The sequence below is a fragment of the Drosophila willistoni genome, chromosome 3R (genome assembly GCF_018902025.1).
Source record: "Drosophila willistoni isolate 14030-0811.24 chromosome 3R, UCI_dwil_1.1, whole genome shotgun sequence".
NCBI classification, from domain to species: domain Eukaryota; kingdom Metazoa; phylum Arthropoda; class Insecta; order Diptera; family Drosophilidae; genus Drosophila; species Drosophila willistoni.
The window spans coordinates 21,136,585-21,162,511 of NC_061086.1; the positions used below are offsets into that span (position 1 = coordinate 21,136,585).

Here is a 25,927-nt window from a genome sequence, read left to right on the forward strand (position 1 = left end):
TTGGATAGTTGATTGAAAAGCATCATCTGGTATCCAGTATTTGCTATCTACCATTTGCTGCCTGCCTGCATTTCAACCACAAGAAGAGCTAGTTGTAATAGTAGTAGATAGATTGAATTTCAAGCAGAAGTTGAATTATTGTAAACGGAAATCGATGTCGGACGACTTATTCGAATGGCACTTGTGCTTCATACAGGATACTACCTGGATACTAATACTGTCGCTGATTGTGATTAGTCGATTGCAAAGTGCCAGAGAGTTAAGTCAAGTTGATTGATTTATGCCATCCTATATATACGTTTCTATGTATGTCTGCTGGCAGTTAGTTAGTTAGTTAGTTAGTTACTTGGGCTTGTGTGCAGAAGATACAAGTTAACTAACTCGAGTGAAAAATGAGCTGGCAAATGTCGTGTAAGAGACTGCAATTCAATTGAAGGTGAGCAAAAGAAAGAAAAACATTTGAATAACTTGAGTAGGAGAAGATTATAAAGGAATATTTTAATTTTATCGATGAAAAGAGAATGAATTGGATCTAGTCATTGCAAAGTGTTAGTTATTGTGTCTAACTAAACGAGTTGAAACATAAATTATTACATAGTTTTCTCTTTAAAGGCATAAAAACATAAATAACTTTTCTTTCTGCTTACATTTTATACGGAAAAATCACGATAAGCAATCACTTTAACCATTTCAAACACTGAGGGTCATTTACCCTGTGCAAACAAAAACAATTGCCCTAGTTTTAATTTTAGGCCATATATGTACACATATAGATAAATCAAAACTTTAATTTTTGTGGGTGTGATTGTTAGTTATATATTAAAAACAATTATTTATTTAGTTAAAATATTTATTATTTTTTTGGGGCGAAAAAATGTCAAACAAAACTGAGCAAATGGCCGTAATGTACCAGAGGCAATGGGGCGTATGCGTGTTGTTGATTTATCTCATCGTATTCATGGCAACAATGTAAAAGTATGTGTATGGTGTGTGCGTTTGTGTGTAAATGATGGGACTTTCCCCTCAACGACAAATCACCAGTGGTTTGAGTCAATTGATAATTTTAATTAAGCGCTAATATTTTAATTTATTATTATGATGTTGTCAACTTCATCTCTATAGCCCACTATCTCTCTCACTCTCATTTGTGTCTCTCCCTCAGACTCGTTATCTATATGGCTGTGTGTGTGTGTGTGTCCCGTGTGTCTGGTTTTTATGTGACAGACACAACGCATACGACAAATGACTGACGTGACATGGCCGTGACACATCATCTGAGCACTCGTCCTCCTGTAGCTATTTAATTTTATGAATTACACATGCATACCTACATATTTTCTATAGGTATTATTGTATGAGCAGGATAAATTCATTTCGTTTCTCGATCTCCCATGCCCAGCACAACCCCTCGCATTCCCTCCCGCACTCATTTGCTTTGGGCCAATTATATTTGCCTGCAGGCAGTTTTTATATTGCATTTCCAGTTGTTCGATGATTTATAATTACACTCGCCTGACTGACTGTTGTATGTGGTTGATTTATGCGGTCGCTCAACTCGGGATTAGTTTTATTTATTTACACTCGATTGAATGTTTGTTCTATATAGTGTATATGTAGGTGTGTGTGTGTGTGTGTACGGTTTGTTGTGTACGATTTCCGCATTGCTGTTCATTTTAATTAACCCCACTGACAAGTCATGGGCCAATTATTCAACGATTTATAACTATATATTTTACCATATTGAACTTTTCCAGCATTATAAAACACCAAAGACCAAAGATTCCATTCATTGACTTACCTGTAATTACAGAAAAAGAGTAAATACTTTAATTAATTTCCATATAATTTGTGTTAACGAACAGCTTATTTTATAAAATCTTATATAGCTGACAAAAAAATGACTTTTATGTTTAACTTTACTTTAATAGGCAAGGAAAATAAGAGAAATATACACAGTTCATTGTAAGTAACCACAAATCTCTGCTAGGCTCTTAAAAACCAATTAAAATATATAAGAGAATATCATCAGAGTTGGACAGTCATCTGGGTTGGATATTAGAATATCTCATAGTATCCGTTAAGCCCTTCTGTGTGAACCCTTCTATATCTGCAGCGAATTTCGTAGCAGATAGTTTTCACGATCCTTCGGCGCTTTAAAAGTAGCAAAGTTTTAAAGAACATCCAAAAAATGTAATAGAATTTGGTTTGGGAACATTTTATTCCAAAAATACAGCTACAAAAGTAAATGTCTGTCACAAATGAAATGATTTAGGACCTGCATCATATCTTTATTTTAAGTATAACTTATCGCACCAAAACGGCCATTTTTCTTGCTTTCAAACCTTAACTACGATTGATTGAAAATGATTTGTTGAATTAATTGTCTTTAGTTTACTAAATAAAGTAAACAGTTAACAATATTTCTTGCATGTACTTAGTACATTTTCTTGAGATAAATTTTAGAACTTATGTACGTGTTCATATTTCATGATCAGGCAAAACAACCTACAAAAGTACAATAAATAAAATGCGATTTCACTTTACTCCGGCGCGTAAGAATAAACTCTGTCTGTGTGTGAAATTGAATATTTGTTTTTGTCCTACACTATGCTACAAAAGCAAATGCGTTAAGTGTATATAGGACAACGTCTAAGACATGGGACAATACGAGAGAAAAAAAGGAAGAAACGTAAGGATAGAGGTGGAGAAGGAAAAGAAAGGTTGAATGGTTGAGCCTGGGATGGCTTAGCGAGAAAATCAATGACACAATAAATATTTGTGCAGCGCTTAAGCCCCAAGTGTTTAAGGCTGGAGACTGTGTGGAGTCAAGCTGAGACTCAGACCCAGCTCTTTAAAGATATAGTCAGTTATGAATTTAAGACTAAGAAGATACACAAACACACATACACACACACACACACTCTGTCAGGCTATAAGCCATGCTTGCTTATTTCAAGTTTATTTCTCTTTTAGTCTGGCCCAAAAGAAATGTGTGTGTGTGTATATACACGCTGTATTTTTTCACTTTTTGTGTGCTCTGCAAAAGTTTTTTCCTTTCGGCTGTCTTGCACAAATTTAAGGGCGTCCTATATAAAATATATATGTATGCCAAGCGACTGTAGCGCGCATGTTTATTGCACTTTAGGGAATATCATATAACCTCGACCCAACTCAAACGGCCCGAACTCCCTTTCATTCCCTGCCATCGCTCCCTGACGCTTAATGTGGCAGAAAAATGTGTAAATTTACGTCAAAGCCAAGTCCCCAAGTAAAATTGAAAAATGTTCGAGTATAATATTCGATTAAATGTGTAGAAAATCGAATGAAATTGTAAAATGAATTGAGTTACATAACATACAAATGAATATGAATGAATAAACGGGAGTGGGTAGCCAGGGATGGCCAGATTATTCATCCGACTAGTTTTTGGTTTCCATTTTTTTTTTTGTTTTCATTCTGGAGACAAGACAAAAGTTTGATGGCAGCATAAAACAACATTGCATTGTTGCAAAAGTTGCAATCAAAAATATGGGAAAAACCCCGAACAAATCAGAGCCAACAAAATTCAAGTAATAACTCAGCAGTCGTTCTCATTGTTGTATTCCTGATTTTTATTGCTCATCATGCGCACTGCGGTTCAGTTTTTAGTTGTCTTTTATATTTTTATCATTTTATGTGTGTTTCAATGTTTGGTTTTTGTGTCCAAAATGCTTCAAAAACTCCCAAAAACCAACTTTCTTGTTTTGTTTGTTTTTTTTTCTCTCTTTTTTTTTTGTCTGTCAGTCCGCTTGTCTATATACATATAGAGACAATAGTTCCTCACCGAAATTCGTATCATACGCGAAAAATCAGAATGTTGTTTATGTGATTTATGTGCGCTAGTGTGGGTGCTTCCGTTGGTGGGTTTGGTGGTGGTTCTGGCGGTGGTGGCGGTTCGCCTTGTTTTGGTGCATGTGAGCTATGGACTTTTAAAACATACGAAAACCGTTTCAACAATGTGGCAAATGAAAATGCACACGAAATGCAAACAGACAACGTGCCGCAACCGGTGCTGCCTCTGCTCTTGCTGCATGCTAATAGCTACAAAGAACTGCGTACATGCCTCAATTTTTGGCACCGTTTTTTAGATACCCCTCATGAAATCGAAATATTTGCCATCAATGTCAAATTCAATGTTTTTTTTATCTTCTAGAAAAAATTTTATTTCAATTTCGAAACAAACCCATTTTTCGCTTGGCAAGGAGGCTTTTTATAGTGTGCAGAAATAGGTTTTTAATGATTTATTTTATATTAAATTTCTATTTGGTTGCAATATCTGATTAGGTAATCTAATGAATGGTAATTGACATTTTGGTTCTCTGTTACATTTACCCTAATATACCCCTTAATCCATCAGTCAATAGGGTATATTATAAAGTCAAATAAAAACGAAACTGACGAACTGTCTGTATAAAGAAAATGCAGCAATGGCTGCGGCATGGGGCACTTTACAAAATATTCTCATAAATAAACACGCAATTGTGGCATTGGGAAATGTTGCACATTTGAGTTGCATATATGGAAAGCAAAAAAAAGGTATAAAGTTTATCCACATATACATACGAAAAGTTTGGGTAAAATATATTTATATTTTAATTATAGACTTTTATGTAACATTTATGTCAATCATGAGGGGAAGATGTCGATGTCGATGTCGATAGGAAAAAGTTTCCAATTTTGCAGCAACAAATAGCTAACAATTGCTGTTTATATACAGCTGAAGACTTCACTCCCGATTCAATCAATATGGCACACAATTGGTCCATTCACACGCCCTGGTCTGGACCAGACCAGGCCCAGTTCCGCAATTCACTTCAGTTTAGTTCGGTTCGGTTCAGTTAGGTTCTCGAGCAATTTTTGCTAACAAAAAATTAATTTAAAAACTTATTTCAATATCAAATTGTGCCCAAAGCAAGCGGGACAACCGCCAAACGGAGAAAGTAAGAGAGAGAGAGAGAGAAAGAGAAAGAAAGCGACCGAGGCCAGGGGAAAGGGGCATAGAAAGCAGTAGGAGCACAAAGCGTGTAACATTTTAATAAGATTAAAATGAAAATGTTGTAACAGTTTCCCTCTTTACTTCAGCTTTTTCAGTGTCCATATAGCACACACACAAAAAAAGAAGAAAAAATGAAAAGATGGCTGCAAAAAAAAAAAAAAATAAAGCACCAAGGAAAATCTGTGTGAAAAAGTTAAAGAAGAGGTGTGGATACTTTTTTTATGGCCTGTCCTTCTCATCTTTGGGATCATCCATTTTTGCCGTTTGCCGTTTGCTTTTGATTTTCAATTACAGCATGATTTTTTGGGTGCCTGTAACTTAAAGCGAAATCAACTTTATTGATTTGTTAAAGCAGTTGTTTTTTTTTTTAAGTTTGCTTGTCAAACCATTTGGAATACTTTTTTCACGTAGAAAATCTTTTGATCTTGGGGTCAATAGATTTTCAATAAAAGTTAAGTTCATTCTATGACAAGGTTTTTCCAGATTTTTGCTGTATCCTCTTTAAAGCTGTTGAAGTTTTATATTACAAAATTTAAATTTCTTTTTTTTTTAACAGTTGTTGTCTGAATGCTAATATTTTGTAGATTTCTCTGTCTTTGACTTTTGGCGAACTTGTTGTGTGGAAATGATTAGAAATAATAGGACAATAATAAGATTAGAAACTCAATTTTCAAGTTTCGTACATTTGATAGCTAATTTGGATTATTTGCCCAATGAAAGGCTAAAGGGCAAAACAAGTAATTATATTTGTGCCCAGATAAATAAATAAATTTCATTTATAAATTAATATACAATATAAATGAAGTGAAGGCAACAAATGTACACATGTGGCCAGAATTATGGTTGATGCCAGTTGAACCAAGAGCAAGTTGTTATGCAATTGGGTTTTAATATTAATTTCATGCATGAGAGTTTGATTTAATCATTATTATGATTGCTGGTCAGCTGTAAATTGGTCGAATTGCTTTGAGATTCTTAACCGCAACCGCACAAATATGTTTGCCAAAAGTTTCTTTGTCTTCTTGTAGTAGTCAATCGATCATTGTGCATTGATGACATGAATTAATGCTTTAACCAGCCAAAGAGAAATGAAATAAATCTAAAATTATTTACAGCCAAAATGTTGTAAATAAAATGGCAAATATAAAGCACACACACACACATATATGCACAGCTTGTGTGTCTTGAGCCAATAAGACTAATTCTCGAGCAAGTAAAGTACAAGAGGAACACACGCAAACAACTGATATTTGTGGGGCAAGCAGTTTATGTATGTACGCGCCACATGGCTGCAAAGTATTACGACATAAAATGGCTAAAAAAAAAGAAAAGAAAAGAAAAGAAAGAAAAACAGGGAATAAGTAATGCTAGAAGCATTTCAACAAGAACAGGAGACAGGCGAAGAGAACCAGAGAGAGAAAAAAATGGGTGGAAATCATTCAACGAGAGAAGCAGCACGAACATAAAAGCTGAGCATTTGGGTGGAACCCCATGGACAAGGACAGCTAATGCACTGCTTGTATTGCTGTTGTTGTTGCTGCACTTTCACCGCACTCCAGAGTGTTCGCACACTTTTGGCATAATACAACAAAATTGATTTGCAGCATGCATCATTATCAACATCGTCGTCAGTGGCAGCGCAGCAGCCCCAACGTCTCCAGGCACTTACTTAGAGAGCAAGAGAGAGAGGGATAGACAGAGAAAGAGAGAGAGGGGAGCTCTTCAGCTATTTCACTTTTTTCTTGCTCCTGCCAAAAGAAATACCCCTCATGTTGATCCTGCCACTCCTGGCACTTGAAGCCACGAAAGTCTTCCCTTTCTCTCTCTCTCTCTCTCTCTCTCTCTCTCTCTCTCGTTAGCCCATTCAATGCAATGGCGCTCATTCATTCAACATTTTGCAACTCATAAGAAGCAGCAATTGAAGCATCATTAGCTGCAAGTTTCTGCAATACGAAAAAGGAATCCCTTTCAGACATCGTTGCGTATGAGTAATGTATGCATGCCATTTACATTGATTTGCGGGGCAAAATGCAGCAAACTTTTCTGTTTTTTTTACCCAACCTAAGACCTTAAGCTGACTAAAGTTGAGCACAGTTAAAGACATAGTTAAATATAGTTTTCGCATTTAATATTGCAATAAGTTGGAGAAAAGAGAAGATGGAAAATTACATGTACAAGTTATCGTTAATAACTTGAAAGTTACGCTAAAGAATTTAAGGGCTTGCAAATGAAAATCAAAATAATAAGATATTAATCTTTTATCGTCAATCTTTACAAGAAACAAGTATCCGAAATTTTACAAAATCTTTGGTTTCTTAACAATTAGTTCCTCATTTCAATAGATATAAAAACTTTTGTTTGTTTAGATTGTAGTTAATTGCAAAACTAATGCAAAACCTTTTAGTTGGCTCTAAATTTGATTAAAACTTTTGAGTAAATATCTATGTTGTAGGAGAAAATCATCTAGAGACTTTGTCTACATTTGGTGGATTAAGATGGTTTGGGTATGACTTTGCTGTTGCTGTTGTTGTTGTTGTGCCTTCATTGTTGTATCTCCCGACCCGTTGTTCCGTGACGATATCACGTACGCTAATGCGACAAAAACGCAACGACGAGCAAAATGTTTTGAAAATTTACTCAGCTTGATGTTTGAGCCTCATACCAAAGCCGCCTACGTACGCTCCCTCCCACTCTCGTTTTCCACAATCCTCTCCTGCAGTCCTTTAGTCAGTGCACCCTTTGCTGCGGCTTCCGTCGTTTGGCGGCAGTCACCTTATTGCTCACTCGTCTTGTACACAGATACACACTGTGTTTGGGTTCTATGTTTTTCCTCAAGGTTTTTACTTGGGCTCGGGTTTATTTGCATTCCTTGTACCACATCCGTAACCGTTTCCTGGCGCCTCTTTAAGCGCAAAATACTTTTCCGCTGTTCGAGTAGCGAGCGAAAACTGAAAATAATATTTTTTTTGTCTCTCCGTTTTTTTTGTTCACTAGAGCACGCGTGCTTTTTGGCCATGCGGCATACGCGGCGTAGGTTAAACGTTTGCCGGCAGAACATCACACAGACACACACACACACATGCATGCTCACACATACACACTCAGAAAAGAAACCGCAAATATACACTGCAGACAGAGCCTCATCACAGGTCAGGTGTGGATGTGTGTGGTTTGGTGGGGGCGGCGGTTCTGGGGCGTGGCTGTTGCCGCCGAAGTGATGTGTTTATACATTTTTGGGAAATGACAGAAATTGAATAAAATTTATGCGTTTTACGCGACGGCCTTCCATATCCCTCCCAAGAGGAGCAAGCAAAAAAAAAAACAAGGTACATATATGGGATGTAGATTCAACCGCACAGGAAAACCAAACCAAACCAAATGCAAAAAGCAAAAACTTTTGTATTTCCCGGGGTCGGTGGTTAGGGTTCGAGTCCTGACGCTTGTCGCATTTCTGTTATGAAATATATGCGAAGGTCGTTTGATATTTTCCACTTTTCACATGAGAGTGAGAGCGAAAGAGGTTTCAATTTATGTCAGAGCTGCATTCACTGTTTGTTTTTTTCTCTTTTCGCTCTTTTTTTTTTAGAATAGGAATTTAAATTTAAGGCTATGTCAATCTACTAATTTAAAATTTAATCTTGATAAATATAGTTGGACGGATTTAGCAGATGTTTATATAAAATACGTACATTTCTGGTTGGGAATAAAAACAATTCCCTCAAGTTATTATCGTTTGTCCGCTTTGGTGGTGTTTTGTCAACTTTCATTTAAAAAAAAAGCCGCTTAAATATTTGCCTTACTGCTGCTGCTATCTCCAGTATGAAATACGCTTCTCTATGCAAACAATGCAATTTTATGGATGTCATTCACTTATTGTCCCCTAAAAATATGCAACGTTTTGAGACAGAGCAGAATGGCCAGGAATGGCAACCACAACGGCGAAGGCAAGTCACAAAAGGCACGATCTCCGGACCGGAGCAGCAAACAGAGATGGTGACATGGTGCGGTAAGCATGTCATCGCTCTGTTGCCGCAACTAAACGAAGCGCAGCGCTTTTGAAAATTGCCCCAGTGGGTGGCCATAAATGGTTAAATCAAATTAACACATTTTGCTCCAGCTTCAGAAACAACAAAGACTCAAGCCAAAGAGTCTGGCTAAATCCAAAAAAAAAACTTGTACAAAATACTCGGGCGTGGCCATGGCCGTGGCCTGTTATTTTTATTTTATTTTATTATTATTTCTTTTCTCATTCTTTTTGCACAATCGTCGAGACCGGCACTCACAATGGCATCAAAATCAGCAAAGACAGTGACGAGACAATGGCCAGGACATAACTGGCAAGAACTTGGCCCTGTGTCTTGTCTTCTCTTTCTCCCTCTCTCTCTCTCTCTGCCAGTCTTTTGGAATGGAATGGAAGGGCAAAGCATAGCATAATGGGCAAATTAATTGGTGCTATTTATAATTAAATTGCGTTTTGTAATCAGTGAACCCCGCAACTACCTCATCCCCTTGTATCTATTGTTCAGGTATTGGGATGGTCGTTGCCAAGTTGCGAAAACATCAAAAGCTCTAGAAGTAGACAAGTTGTTTTTTTCTCTCTCTCTCTCTCTCTCTCAGAAAGTTGCCACTGGCTATTTAATTTCAATTATCATCGCTACATCACGCCTTTATTTTTTGGTTTGTTGTTGTGCTGCCTTTTTTGCTTTGCCGATTTGAGTTTAAATGCAAGTTGGCCAAATGGCATGTGTGTGTGTGTGAGTATATGTGTTTTATGTTGGCCGGAATTTGCTAAACAGGATTTCCAGGCTATAAGACATTTAAACAAAATGTGCCAAAAGAAATGCAAACAACCAAAAAATACTTAAACACAAGCTGCAGCAGACATCTCGAGAGTCGCCACACTGGGCCAATACTCTCGAATAACTACTTTCACATTATTTCTGTAACTTTATGGAAAGATTATGAGAGACTGTTAATATTGAAATTTTAATGAATTTTTATGTGTAGCAATAAATTGTTAAAGATGTCATTCGAATTTGATTTGCGTAATTTTACGATGAATATTAAAAATATCAAATGAGAACCAATATAACAGCTTTCGAATATACTTTTTATATTAAGGCATAAAAAAAGCATTTTAAAATTAAGATCAAGCTTAAAATATGATTTTTTTCAGGCTAAAGAAAGCACGTATGTATTTAGTTAGTAACTAACAAAAATAGTGTATGAAGAAAGTTTTTAGACAAATAATTTCAACACGAGAAATTTGTCAGTTTTTGTTTTCTTTTTGTCTGTTCAATTGAGTTTTTAGTTTTGAGAGTTTAATCTATGGGTCACTTAATTGAATAGATTTATGATAATATTAAAGTACTTGTATGTAGATTTAAGGCTTTATGCTGTTTTAGCATGAAGACTTGAAGTCTGATTTATTATTTATTCTCAGTTTTGTTTAGTCTCATCTTAAAGGCTTCAACCACTGTGTGTTGTTCGTTTGGCTGGCAGTTGCAATCGAGACGCTTGTACTTCTAATGCCAACAACATCGGCAACAACAGCAGCAGCAGTGCATTTCAAATGCAAATGTGTTTGTGGTGTAAATGCAATTTTACAAAATATTATATAAGCCAAGTAGACGCAGACGGTTGCCAGGAGAGTTTACAAAAGGAAGAGGGGCAGGGACAGAGACTCTCGTTTTGCACAATGTGCATAAAATTTACAGGATTTACATTTCAAAAAAGAAGAAGAAAAAAACCATGCATACAAAAAGGCAGTAACAAGCAGGGGAAATGGCGAACTGGTGTTAGTTTGCAAATGCGGTTTTAACGCTTTACGATGCTACCAGTGGCAATGGCAAAGGCAAAGCCAGTTACTGCATCGGCGACTGCGCGAAGACATGACCAAGCCGAGTGCAATTTGGCTAAGTGCGTTGGGACGAAGGCTGCAAATGAAAATGAATGCATATGGATCTGCATATGTGTGTGTGTCTATGTGTTGCAATCAGTGCCAAGTGCAGACAGGCTTAGACCTAGACCACATACACCCACTTACATATGAGGCACTAGGCACAGGCAACATAAATCTATGCTCCTTTTTATTACGAGCTTTAGGCATTTAAATAAATTTTCAAGCTTTGGCTTTGGCCAAAAGCTGATTTACGCAAGGCAAGAGACAAGGGCAGGAGGCACGCCCATTTAGCGTTAAATGTGCATAGTTTTGTCTGCGGCAGCAAACTAACCACATGAAAGTCCCATTTGGTAACTAATACACAGAAGCAGAAGCAGAAGCAGAGGAAAAGAAAGAAGGCAGAGGCAAAAGACAGAGACAAAGCAGATGTGCAACATGACAAGCTGAAGTTGAGTAGCAAACACACACACACACACACACACACACACATATAGACCACGCCCTGGCCACATTTGGACTGACGACGGGGACCTTAACTGAGTTAGCTAAAGCCTGAAACGCAACAGGGCAACCAGAATAGACAGAGAATTGCCAAAAGTATGAAAGGCAGGGAAGACGGAAGGCATACAGACTACAGATAGAGCTGGGTGCTGCCATGAAGCCAACAAGAAATGTAAAGAATGCCACTGACAATGTACAAAGTGCAAAACTAATTTTACAGAGTGTAGCAACAGCAACAACATCAGCAACAACAACAACAATGTGGATGTAAAAGGGAGACGACTTCTGTCGGGGACAGTGCTTGCAACACATTATGTTGCATACATGTACATACATATATGTATGTATTTATATATGTGGCTGTGTCTGTGTCTCTGCATTGGACAAGCTTAAAGTGAAATCTATCATACGCCATGTTGTGCATGGTAGTAGCTTCATGTGACACTCTCTTTAGTCTCTTGTCTTTCTCTCTCTCTCTCTCTCTCTCTCTCTCTCTGTCTCTCTTTATCTCGTTTCTGTCCAATTGAAGTCAAAGACAAAGTTAACAAAAACTCACTGAGGAAACATGACTATTATATTGATTGATAGTTATCGTTAATTGATGCCAAATTGTTTAAACAACGTTATCTTCTTTCAGAATTTTCTATTAAAATAATCTTTAATTTTGCCTTTCCTTTCATCATTTTATTTCTTTTTCTGATAAAATGCATTCTGTCCTTTTTAAATAAACATATATTTACATTTACATATCTATGTTTATCATGGATTATCTAGATATAATCAAAATCTAAATTTAAATTTCAGTCAACAAAACTATAAAAGAATCTTGAATTTAATAAAATTTTAATCTATTTTTTTTAAGAAATGCCATACCCAAAAATCTTGATGTTTAATCAAGATAAAAATAAATTTAACCTAAAAAGAATTTATTTCTTTGGATTGAAGGACTCAAGTGTTTAGCAAGGAACAATAACTAGCTCTTGGATGATTCCCACAAAGCTTCTTAACAGACTCTGGATTCAGCTTCGACTTCAATCTAAATTTCCATACCAAAAGGTGCAAAATTTTCCCAATGAAAGCATGGAAATTGCAGTTGATTACTCTGTTTGCTATTTTGTTGTGGATTTTTGTTTTCATTTTCGTCTGCCTGTCACTTAATTGCTTAGATTTGTATAATTTAAGCCGATTATCGGTGACCACAGTTTGCTGAAAGCTTTTGCCAATGCGTGTTTGTTTGTTTGCTTGTGTGTGTGTGTGAGTGTGATGTGGTTGGACAGGTGTCGGATTCACTATTATCTATTAATCGATACGTCTGACAAAGCCATCTGAACAGCAAAAAAAACGACCACCCATAAAAACATATAGAAAAACGCCCTCAAACTAGGTGAACTTCAACCGTATTGTGCTCGTACTTGAGTTGCCCGTCAATGGGAAAAACTTTTTGGCCAAATACGAGGGAAAAAAATGTAATCAAGCACGTAACTTGCACAAATTTTCTGCACTTTTGCCAAGCCAAAAGCGGCAAAGCCCTCAGGCCATATGACACACACACACACGCGAACAACCACACCCACATGCTCACCAAGCCGGCACACATACAAAATGAAAATGAGATGAAGTAGGGATGGCAGGAGGAGATAGAAAGCAAGAGGGAACCAGGAACAGTGGCAGACACGCACGCTTGACTGCTGCCAAACGGAGAGAGAGACACATCCATGCCACATTTCCAACCGGGCAGTGGATGCCGGATGAGGTGCCATCAAAAAGATTGCAAAATGCTTGTTGTTATTGGCCTAAACCCCAATCCTTTGCCCTCAAAACGAACTTTTCCCTTTGCCGTTCAAATACACACACACACACAGCCGCACACAAACATAAAATAAAAAACGAATAGAAAAGAAAAGTCAAAGAAAAGCTAAAGACTTTAAAAGAAATCTGCCTTTGGCAAAAGTGATTGAGCGTGTGTCGTAATCTGAAAACAGAAAATTTGTCAAAAAATGAAAGAAAATGAAAAGAAAAATGCCAGAAAATTGAAGAGGAAAAAGTTCAAATGGGATGACGATGATTCTTAGTAGAGACAGGTGTCTCACGGACTATCTGCCATAGATATATATGTGTGTGTGTGTGTATGCCTCTAATAGTCTTCCCCTCAAATGAAATTGATCCCTGGCCAAGAAAATGAAAGCAAATCAAAGAAAAGCAACTTCACAGAGAGACAGACATGATATGAAATTATTTGTCAACTCCATTTTCAACAACTTTGCCAACATTTCATTTCGTTCGTTTATAGTTGTTGCTTTTATTTTTTTTTTTTGGCATGAGCCACGCTCCCTCCAGACAAGACTTTTACCCGGCCTTTCATTTTGCATTTTCGTTTTCAATGTACGAGTAGACCTCCTTTCTCTTCAACTCAAATTGCATGCCTGATGGCAGAGTCAGAGACATGCAATGACAGTCATCGAACTGGAGCGCAAAAGTTGTGATTGCTTGGAAATGTTTTATTAGCCTGATTCCCTCCAAAAAAAAGAGAAGATGCAAAGAATATACATACAAGAAAAAAAATTCACAAAAAATACAAAAGGATAGGAGAGGGGAGAAAAACTTTCACAAAGATGTTGAATAAGATAAGAGACCTTCGATGGGCCATATAAAGGTGAATTTGAATTGAAGTCCCAGGCCAATTCCCCATATGAAGGAGGTCACATTCACATAATCATTTCGCTTTGCATATCAAGGATATTTATCTGGCAATTGTTATCTAAAGGCAATTTTCCCCACCCATTCAACTTTAACTCTTTGGCCCAAAAACTCTTTAAGCAAATTGGAATCAATGTACTTGAGCCGATGAATCTCAAGAAAAGTAAAGTCATGGGGTTTGCCACGACCAGGAGGGGATTTGGGGGTAAGTGTCTGATCAATGCAGAAGTTTTTTTCTCATACTAATCTTGCGGCAGAAGCGACTGCTTTCGCTCATTAATTTCGTCTATTTACGTAAAAAGTTTTTGCTGGCATCGCCGTTGCCGTTGCCGTTGCCGCTTGCAACTTTTTTAAGTGGTTTGTGGTTTATCATTTTTGGTTTTCACAGAAAATGAAATGCAGCTGGCCAAAGACAGAGATTTTCCTTCTATCTCGTGCTCTCTCTTCTACACACACACACACACACAAACCAAACTCTGCACAAGCAGGAAATAACGGTAACGCTGCTTCATTTCCGCTTTTATTAAAACATACTTTTCACGTTGTACCTCATCCGTCCGTTTGTCCTTGTGCTCACTCGTCTTCCTTTTTGCCAAGCTGCTTGCTTCTGCCTCTTTCTGCGGGCGTTCGTATACTCTTATTTGGAGGAAAGAGTCGCTTGGCTATCTAGAGAAAGTTGATATCAATTCTGTGCTAACTTAAGTGATTTCATTTTGGGCTTGTAGAAAAACCTTAAGACGAAAACTTTCAGACAATATTTCATTCTGAATATTGGAAAATAAAAATAGCAAATCAAAGAACTGATTTTATTTAGGTTTGGATTATTCTAGCTTAGTGTAGTTCTAGCGGTTAGTGTATAGTCGTTTCGTTGAGATTAAAGGCAACTTTGTTCTTAGATTTTATCTAGCGAACTGTTTGCTGCTGTTGTTGCTGATGTCACTTCCGCCAGCAGCCCGCAGTTTTCTATGCCTGAAACTTGTTCTCTGTTTGGAGTTTACTTTTGCGAGTGTTTTTCTTCCCATTTTTTGTTTTTTTGTTTTGGACCGCTCTCTTTAAAAGCAGTCAGCGAATCCACTGACCTCCCCATTTTAGATATGCGGAGTTCTTCCTTTGAGTGCACCGCAACTAGTTGAAGGTAGCCAAAAGGTAATTAATTTTGTAGCTACAAGTTGAGGACTCACTGTACTTAGGTAAACTTGGTCGTTTGGCAGCAAACCGCGCATCTATGCCTCCGGATTCGAGACTCAGGTGATGTAACCACAAGCTTTTGATAGTTCCGCACTGCAAATGGATTTTCCATTTACTTTGCTCTTTAAAAATTTGTTATTTCAAGAAATGCCACGCACTATTTGAATCGTTTCTTTTAGGATTGCCTGAGACGAGCTTCGTTCACTTCGTGTCTATTAATTTCCGTGGTTGCATACGAGAAACTTGTCACACCCCATTGGGCGTTGACAAACGCCCTTCATGAGTTTGTGATAAATGGCTGCAAATTTCTGCTTCAGCTACCTTTAACAACGAGTCAAATGGATCATTTTGTGTGCGTTGATTTTGCATATTTACTTAAATTTGTACAAGGTGCAACATTCTACAATTTGGGTTGAGGTTTTTAAAGGGTATCGAAAAACAAACCGAAATGTAGTCCCAATATTTAGTGTCCTGGCTGTGTATTGAAGTCAGAAGTTGTGTTTGCCAGGCCAAAAGGGTAAGGACTAAGTAAGTGAAATGACAACAAAACATAGTTATCCGTATACGAAAACCAATGCCTGTCTATCACTCTATTTGTCCTTTTTGTCAGAAAGTGTGAGTGCCAGGTCCCAGTGACAAGTGTTTGGGGGCTGAGACGGCAACGCCTTCGACACAAAATGCTGCAATGGTAAGAAAAGAGAAGAAAAGGAAAGAAAAGAAAACAGCACAGGAAATCGACTCGGCCACAAAAAAGGGCCCCAAAATGAAACTCTAGTGCGTGTCCAGCTAAAGGAAAAGTCGATCCAGTAAATACGTATCTAAGCTGACTGGGGCCAATGTCAAGGGACAGAAACCGAAGCAGATATTGCCGGCCAGTAAAAGAAAGTGGCAAATTTTTAATCAAAGAGGCAAACATGTGAAGCCCTAGAATTGTTTTGCAATTGCCGCCTGGTGCACACATGCCACATACACGCAGGGCCTACCCAAAGTCTTAGTAGATGGCATTATCCCCAAGCTTGAACTTGAGTTGTGTGTCGACCGAGTCAAAGGACATTATCGTTGGGTCGGCGTATTGTGGTCTGTCTGCTCTCTGTGACCCCCCGACCAGAGGAGACAGTTGGGTATCTCCTGCCAAGTTCTAAGCTGCACTACATTGCAGGGTTTCATAATTTTCACCACATGCGGTCTGACCCGCCACCCTACATCTCTCTAAGTGAGCAAGTTTCGTTTTCAACTTGAAGAATTCAATTTTCCTGCTGAATTTTCGTGGTATTTTTTATCTCTGGCTCTCTGGTTAACTTTCACTGGTAATTAATCAGACTGCCACGTGCACTTATACATATAAACATAACTTTTGTATACACGTACGTACATACATATGTAAGAACATTGAAGAAAGCTATTAAACATCAGCTGGTTGTGGTCTGAATTTGATACCTAAGCCTCGGCAAATCCCTTGAAAGCTTTGCCTGTCTCCACCTGCCAGGACTTAACAAAAAGAAAAAATATCAAGAAAGAATAAAAGAAGTAGCAGCAGCTGAGGGAAATCGAAACGGAAGATATATACACAAAATAAAAAAAATACTAAAATTACCGAATAATGCCAGCTGCTATAATTTCCTGCAAACTGAGTTCAGGCGCAAAAGCGCTTACAAAAGATGAAAACGTCGAGGCCAAGTCGACGAAGCATAAGTGATATTTTTCATTCAAATTTTCGTTTTCATTGAAAAGTTAAAAATACACTCTATCTCTTACACACTTTCTTGGACTCTTAACTACCGCCAACGTTTCTCCGTTTCTCTGACTATCATGGTGAACCTCAACTCTGGAATAAAGGATTTGCCGCTGAATTTTATGCTAATTATGCGCTAAGCTCTTTTCAACTTTTTGTTCAAAGAGTTTTCGGCGAGTCTTAGAAACTTGGCGCAGAATGTTTGCTCAAGACATTTGGCTCTTATGAAAACAGATTAACGCTGACTTCAGGAAATTAAATCCCAAAAATAACAAAACAAAAAATACAACAAAAAAAAGTACAAGAAAAAAAATAACGAAAAACGAAAAGTAGAAGAAGAAATTGTGCTCACGTTGATTTTATTTATGGGCCAATGGTTATAATTTACGTTCCGTAGACGCCAGAGACGCCGGTATCAACACTTCCGCGTCTACGTCTGTGCTCTTTGAACTGAAACTTGAACGGAAATCCAACATAGCTGCTGGAGCAATATACCCACAGCAACAACAACAACAACAACAACAATAACCATAACAAGAAAATCGAAAGACATGCCTGGGCAGTTTTTGTCTGACTTTTTGCTGACTGAGCAGAGCAGCAGCAAGCGGCAAGCATATGGCAAAAAGTTTAAGTAAGCAAATCCTATTTTTCCTTACTTGTTTCCATTTGCTTTTTATTTATTTATTTATTTATAAGTATTTTTCAACCCAATACAGTCACACAAAGAGAGAGTCTGTGTGTGTGTGTGTGTGTGTGTGTGTGTGCGAGAACTGCATGAAATATATGAAAAATTGCAACATATTTTTCCATCTCTAACTTTTATTTGTTTGCTTCATTGCATAGCTCAGACATTTTGCGGTCGAGCGAATCAAAGTTGCACATGCCCCAATGCTAAAAGCAAAAACTGCACACAAAGGCAAATTTTTCTGTTTGATGCAGCACACACACACACACACTTAGATACTGACACACTAGAGTTGATGGTAGTCTCTGCGTAATGTACATATCTAAGTATCACATCGTGACTTGGTCACTTTGGCATTGCCAATAAGCAAGCTAGTAGTCCCCTTTGCTATTTTGCGGTTCTTTAACAACTCAAAACAAAATTTGAACATTTATTGACCTGCGGCTTTGATGGACTTTCATATAAAGCATTGTATGACACATATAAAAAGATATGGAATGGAAAAAGAATTCGGCAATATTCCATTTCGTATCTCTTTTAGTGGTTTTGACTAAGAATTTTAATAAAACACTCACCTCCTTCATCTGTCATCACCAGTATGGTTGTCTCTGGGCCCAGGCCTTCTGGATTAAAAACCTGTACAGTGACTTTATATTGTGTGTAAGTTTGTAGGTTTTGTATTTCATGACTCTGCAAAGAAAGAAGAAAGAGAGACGAGAAATTGAGGATAAAAAGAATATTCTGTATTAAAATTGGCTCTTTAAGACATACTTATTGCTATTGCAACGGCTACACATAATAAAGTTGAGCGCTTGAAATGCCAAAGGAGTCTTCTCAGCAAACCCGCAAACGTTTCGTATACCCACACCCACACACCAACACTTTTTACCCGTCATAAGCCATGTCGTTTCTTTGCAATGTGCATGCTTGAAGCGGAAATTGCGCGTTGCATACTTTTGTGCGTGGGCAAAGCAAATATGAAAATTGCAGCACTTAAAATTGATTTGCAGACACGGCAACGGCAACAGCAACGGCAACGGCAAAAAGGAAATTGAGTTGCTTGGGCAACGAACAACGTAGTCTCAATTAGTCCACCTGTATAAAGAGTGTTTAACTGCATACATATGTACATACATACATAAACACAGACACACACAGGTGCATGATTTGAAAGGATTCGGGCAACTCTCTGTTGGTTGAAGTTTTCTCTCATCTTTCGAGCTTGTTGCTAAGTCGCGGCTACTGCGGCTTATTAAATTTTAACCAAAAAGGTCAAAAGCAGTGCTAAACCATAAAACAAGCCGCAGACTAAGCCAAGAAAGCAGTGCGCCTACATAGCTCTCCCTCACACACACACACAGAGGGCATTATATGGTCAAAAGTGGCTACACTAGCTCCCTCACAAGGCTCACAACACACAAATTATGTGGCATACATTAGTGAGCCTCTCTCATCTGCCTCCTGACTGCCGTGTATGCGGTTATACCGCAAAGCAAAAGCAAAAGGGATGAGTATATGGTATATGATGTAGTTGGGAGTTGAGAATTGTACGAGTTGGTTTGGGTTTGGGTTTCAGTTACTTTCGGTTGGTTTGGTTGGTTGCTTTCGGTTCGTATGGTTCTTAGGCTTTGCTTAGGAAAACGGATTGACTGCCATGCCAACAGCTTAAGTGGCTGTTTCAGCTATTCAGACGGCGCCAGTTGCCATTTCCCCTTCAGTCTACCCAACCCACCCCTCTACACGGTCTCCTTCCAGTTATTTTTATCCTTGTGAGTTAGTTGCCTAATGCGGTCATATAATTTCATTTTATTTAGTTGCCCCCGGGTAAATGAGAGCCGAAAATTTACAACTGCTGCCCAGTTTTATAGACCAGCAAATAGAGGCAGGCATTTCCATTGGCGATGCTGGCATTGCCCAAGGCCAAGTTGGTTAATTGATATAATGAAATTGATAAAGTTTCCAAAAAGCATCACATCGTGGCAATTTACTTATATTAATTAGCACTCGCCAAAATGTCGCTTTACTTTCTTTTTTTCTCATTTGTTAATGCATCGCCAGCTCTTAAAATCAATTAGATATTTATATAAAAAAACTGGCATCTTATAAATCGACTATCGATTAGAAAATAATTCAACCAATAGCAGGTGATTCGAGTTATTCTATAATGTATGTTTATAGAGACAGAACCAGAGTTAATTTAACTCAATGACAGCCTCTTCCACCTTTAAAATGAATTCAAAACATGGCCAATAAACGAATGGTGTGCTAATTGAAAGATAAAGTCAAGGCAAGACTTCATCGGACTTGTTTTCCCCAACAAATTTTTATAAATGGTCATCAAAATAACGACTATGAGTACGCCAAATAAGAATAAATGTCCGACAATGATTCGACAGAGAGCTATTAATAATATTTTTAAACCAAATATTGGCTATGCAATTGTTTCCATTATTACACAGTCGAAGGTTATACAAGGCAATTAAGAAGCCAAAATTTGAATAAATCCACTCTGTAGTATACACTTAAAATAGTTTATGCGTATTTATGTTTTTATTCCTTTGATGTCTGTGAAAGCTGCAGCTTCAATGTGAAGGGTATACCATATACAAACGTTGAAACTACAGATTGCAGAGGATAAAAAACGTAACACAGTAAATGAATCCTGCTGTGAGGGCGGACTTTTGATATGCTTTTCTTTTCTCTGCCATCTTTCACTTTTTATCCTTTGCAGCAATAAACATGGACCAGCAGATTTTGTGTTTCTTTTTTTCGCCATTTTTGTTTTGGTTTTTTTATTCTTTGCTTTGAAAATGGCTTTTAAGGTATTCGCACTATCGCATGGCTTACAGTGGCCCGCGGATTTTATCTTGCCTGAAAGTTGAAAAATTTATGCTTTACGGCGCAGAAATTTTAATTAGAAAATTGGCAAATTTCGCTCTGGGAACTAAGTGGACGCACATACATACTGGAGCGCACACGTGACAGCTCAATGTTGGATGCTCCCAGTGCTGGCCACCAACTGCGTGGGTTATGGTATAGCAAAAAGTCATGGCCTTTTCGGTATAGTGCTGGCAAAACGACTTAAAAAATGAAGTCACACGTTTCTGGCTGCAAGCATAATATTTCAGCATGCCAGCGTCATGCAAAAAGGAGTAAAGGGCGACGGAAAAAAAAACTAGAAAAAGAAAAGAACTCAAGCTTAGCCATAAGCTGGAGGGGGGTCTCTGCTTTGGCAATAAGAACTACAGGGGAAGGTGGAAAAAGTGCCGTCGTTCACAGGGGATGTCAGATAAGAGAGCAAAATATGCACTCGAGCACAAAAGCGTGCCATGCTTGTGGCAATCAGGCGACACCATGACTACACAGCACTCGTCTTCTTCTTTTTTTCCAGCATTTTGGGCAACTTCGTTGTTGAGCCTGAGTGTCGGTATGTACGTGAGCATTATCGCTAATAATTTTTGCATATAATACATTCCGGCCGAAACCCTGCCAAAAGTCCTGCCAAAAGTCGTTCAGACAGACGCATACGAGAACATGTTGGAAAACTGAAAATGCAATTCGTGAGCTTGATATTATTAGCTTAAAATGTTATCGCCTCTAGGACTTAAAAGCTTGAATAAGTCCAAAAAGTATTTGTAGAATATACAAAAATGTTCGCCCTTTATTGTTAGACTTTAAGCCCATCATTAGATGGCAACTTGCGTGTCAAAATGTTGACGGGATAGAAAACTAGCCGCAAATCGTTAACAAATTGCCTCTGATACAGTAAATCCGCCCATTGGCAACATTCGCACCTTGCCAGGTGCGACCCAAAACAACTGTAAACGTAACCGTAACTCCGCTGAGCGTGTGAGAATAACTTTGGTTGACAGCAGCTGTAAATTACTTTTTAATACGCCGCTGATATGACTTTAAGCCATCCCATGACTGGCCTAAAATTTTGGGTTTCGTTTTTGTTTTTCTGTTTTTTTTTTTTTTTAGCATACTTTAAGGCACACTCAACTGGCAATTGAATAAAGAGGGGGGAAAATCGAAAATGATGTGCACGTCAGACACGAATAGGATGAACACGAAATGCTCGGCCAAAGTGTCGGAAACAATGAAATTCAATTATTCAACAACTATATCAGGGGACTTACCTCCACTGTATTGTCGCGTATATAGATTTCCTTGGTGTCATTTGGATCGCGATCGCGTGGTCGATATGTAATGCGATAGCCAAGAAATTCACCCAATATGGTATCGGGCGGCGGTGGCTTCCATGAGATATAAACCGATGTCGAGGATGTATTATGGGCTGTGGTTGGTATAGGTTTCCCTGTGGGAGCTGCAAGTAAACAAGAAAAAAAAAAGATAGATAGAGTTTATTTTCAGTTGAGAGTCGTAGCGGTGGGGGAGGGGGCATGATGACTTGCTGCGTGGTTAGGCTAAAAACTTTGACTGCCAAAAAGTTGCCAAAAAACTCAAAAATTTGAAATTAAAAACGAACAGCAAAAATACAAAAAAAAAAAAGAAGAAAGACGAACCGCGTAAAAGTTTTAACTTGCCATCCGGCCGGAGGAGGACAAACCCTTGCCGCCAGCCAACTCCACCACCGGACTAGGAAGAGGATGAGAAGAAGAAGAGGGAGTCATGTCATGTTAGCGTAACGTTGTCTATGGCATTGTCAAGTTGTCACTGTCACGCAACATAAGTTGCAAGAGAATCTCCTCTCTGTGCCGTGTCTCTCGACCTGTGCCTATGGCTGAATCAGAAGATTTTTCGCTTTGGCTGTGGCGAATTAAGTTAAATGATGCGTGTGTCGCGACTAGACCAGGTGAGAGCCAAAATGGCTGTCTCCCCCCTTAAATCTATGTATATTTGCTGGATTCTGGCAACTTGATCTGGCAGTTTGCCACACCCCCTCCTATGAACAAGAGGGTGGCATGCATACTTCAATGAATTTATAAATAAATTAAAAGATATTTTATGTCTCTTTGGTTTGACATTGATGCTTTAGCTAGAAGTTTTGAAGAAGTTTTGGCTTCTGCATTTTTGATTATTTCAATTGATTGCCCCTCCCTTTTGGTTTTGTTTCTGCCACTTTTAGTTAATTTATGCATGCGACAAGCTTAATTTATACAAATTGGCAAATGGGCACAGCGACCGCAAACCAAGACGAATGCCGTAATGAGCTCAACTCCTTGCAGGACATAGTAAACATAGTTAACTATGTATCGACTAATTTGAGACCGCATATGTTGCAGTCGGAATAGCATCAGTAAAAGCAGCCGCAGCGGCAGCCGTGACAGAAACTTGGGTCACATTCCATTTGCCTTGTTGCGGCATACTCGTAAATGGAATTTCACACTGCGCCTCCTCGGCCAGCCGCTGGGCAAAGTCATTGCCAACGCACATAAGACAAATGTGTTGCTAATAGCTTGTCGCTGTTAGTGAGAGTAGATGGAAAGGGGCTCGTAGGTGGTTGGGTGCTGTGGCATTACTATGGTGGATGCTACTGTGTGCTACTTGTGCTGTGATTAATGTGTTTTGTGACTTTTTGGAGGCAATTTAGTTATGGGCACACGCACAAAAGTACGCCACGATTAATCATTGTCTGTGGCAGTCACAACACTAAGGAGGCATCAGGTAAAATGTCAGCAAAAGTTTCCAATAAGCGTATCCATATATCTATACGTACATATATGTATGTACATATATAGATACATATGAGAAATGCAGCGATCATATTAAAACTGCTGTCAACCCCTGTCAGGTTAATAGTTCAAAAAGATTGTGAAAGTTCGGGTTACTTTCGTATGCGTGTTAACTTATGTTCTCTGGGTCACAATATTGAACTCTATCGATTAAGATAATAGTTAAGGACAGTTTTAGTTGTAACTTACTAAGAATATATATAGTAAAGAGTATAACACCGGGTAAGCTAGGCTAAGGCATAACAAAGCGCAAAAAAGTATGCTACGTTTGATGTTATCATCCAAATTATTAATCATCGTCCAACTATTTAATTTTCAGTAGAATTTTGCAATGTATTTAGAGTTCTTTGAACTATAATTATATCGGGTTTACTATGATAAATTTCTTGAAACACTGAAAAACCTTAAACTCAACATTTGGTTTAACGAATTTAAATATTTATATAACACAATGTACAAGAAATGGATTCCCTTCTTTATGGCAAAAGTATCTAAACTTTATGCTGCAGTTTGCTTTATCTCACAGATTAATCAACCCTAAAATTGCTCCAAAAAAGTCGTTGGAGATTGAAAAGAGTTTTAGAAAACACAGTTCTTAAACGGTAAGTGGAACAAAATGGCCAACACGTATGGCTTTATATATTTCTTTTAGGGCGTGTTAATGAAATGAGCAAGTACTGTTCCGAAATGGTCTCTTAAATTTAAGTGTATGCGCATAGTTTCGCCCACATTCGGTGTGGGCGTGTATAGTTAATATATATGTACCCGACATACAACGGCTGGCCCACCTCAATGTGAAAATAATTAAACGTACACAACGTCAATGTCGGCCCGACTTTATGAGGCCGTAATTGTTTGGCAAGAAGCAAGAGAACGTCGTGTGTCAACTTAAAAGTCAGTCGAAAATGTAAATGAAAAATTAATGCGATTGTAAAAAATGTTATGTCATGTGTCGTCTCGTGAACATATAAACCTATATACATGTATATGTATGTATATATGTATAAGCCTATAACCTCAACTTTATGGTTTGGCTCAATAAAATGGTGAAACTATGGCGTAACTTTAGCGATTACGACTTTGACAAGCAATAGGGGATTGGGATTGAGGAAACTAAAGGTCGGGCAAACACTTACCTTCGCGCAAAGTCACAATGTAGTAAGACTCCTTGGACGGCGGACTGATGCCTAGCTTGTTAACGGCCAGCAAACGAAAGCTGTAGACGGTGAAGGGCGTCAGACCAGTCACCTGATATGATGTGGCATTCGTTTTGGTATAAATGCGAGCCAATTGATCCCAAATGCCATCCTCGCCCTCACTGAAACGAGATAATCATATGTATGACATGATAAATATGCATAAATACATATACGAGTATATACAGATATTTATACAGGAAAACAGTGGCACAATTACACTATAATTTCGTATCTATCAATTCGTTCAATTATTTAAACCATTTAAATTGCGTTTATGCCAAATATAATATATTTATTTTATGGCTGCAATCAACGTACAAAGCCGATTTCAATAAACATAAAGCCTCGGCATAAAATGCATTATGAAAATTTATATAGGCTTGCGGGTGCAGAATTTGCATGACTCTTGTGGGATGCGGTGCCTCTATCTCACTCATCCCACGCTCAATCTCCTCCCCCTCCCCCTCCCCCTCATTCTCATTCTATGTGAAATGTGTGTTGCCGCGCATAGGCACTAAAATATTTATGCGCTTTTTACCGCACCCACAGACATACGCACTCGGTAAGAAAAAAAAGAAAATTTAAATGGTCTGATTCCGCTTTTTGGAAGATTTTCCCCTTTTTTCTTGTTTTTCCTCTTTTTTATTTATTTTTTTTCGCTGCTTTCTGTCCCGCATAAATTACGTACAGAAGCGCTGGCACAATGAACATTTTTCATGGCAAAAAATTTAAAAAGTGTACTAAATTTTGCTTTAAATTCCCATAATTTTCACATATTGCCCACTGGCGTTGGGATTGGTGCTAAGTGAATGCATGGAATAGGAAGACTTTATATGTGATTAAAAATTGATTCACTGCGAATCGATGAAAGATGCAAAAAACCACAATCAACTGTCCTATATGACAGGCGTTGATAAAAAAAAACAGAAAATAGTGTAGTGTAAAAAATCATTAAAATTAATCAATGCTGCGTGCCAAGTCCTGTGAAGGGATACGCCACATGTGTTGTTTGCATTGCCAATGGGCATTTAGTGCCCAACGGGCACGTTGCATCCGTAAAGCATGCAATATGCGTCGCCAATCTCAAAAAAAAAGGAAAACAGAAGAGAATTGTTTGGCGACTTTATGAAGCATGCAAACGAGGCCGGGCTATCGTGTAAAAAACATATGAAAAATGTACTGAACCTCAAATAAAAAATGAAAGAAAAACATGCAATAAAAACAATGTATACAAGAAAAATTTCCCTACAGCAAAGTAACCGCAATGGCAAATAAATTTGTGGCGATTCCAT

At 38.1% G+C, this 25,927-nt stretch overlaps 1 protein-coding gene across 3 annotated transcripts in view; it reads right to left on the bottom strand.

Annotated features, from left to right (window-relative positions):
- The window catches only part of LOC6647068 (tyrosine-protein phosphatase 99A), a 105,642-nt gene that overhangs the window by 40,244 nt on the left and 39,471 nt on the right, over window positions 1-25,927 (bottom strand). For all 3 annotated transcript variants that reach the window (XM_047013534.1, XM_023178462.2, XM_047013533.1), the window contains exons 5-7: window positions 24,573-24,754; window positions 21,880-22,067; window positions 18,316-18,430 (exon numbers count right to left, since the gene is read on the bottom strand). In XM_047013534.1, the coding sequence (XP_046869490.1) occupies window positions 18,316-18,430; window positions 21,880-22,067; window positions 24,573-24,754 (485 nt within the window). The remainder of the gene's footprint in view (window positions 1-18,315; window positions 18,431-21,879; window positions 22,068-24,572; window positions 24,755-25,927) is intronic.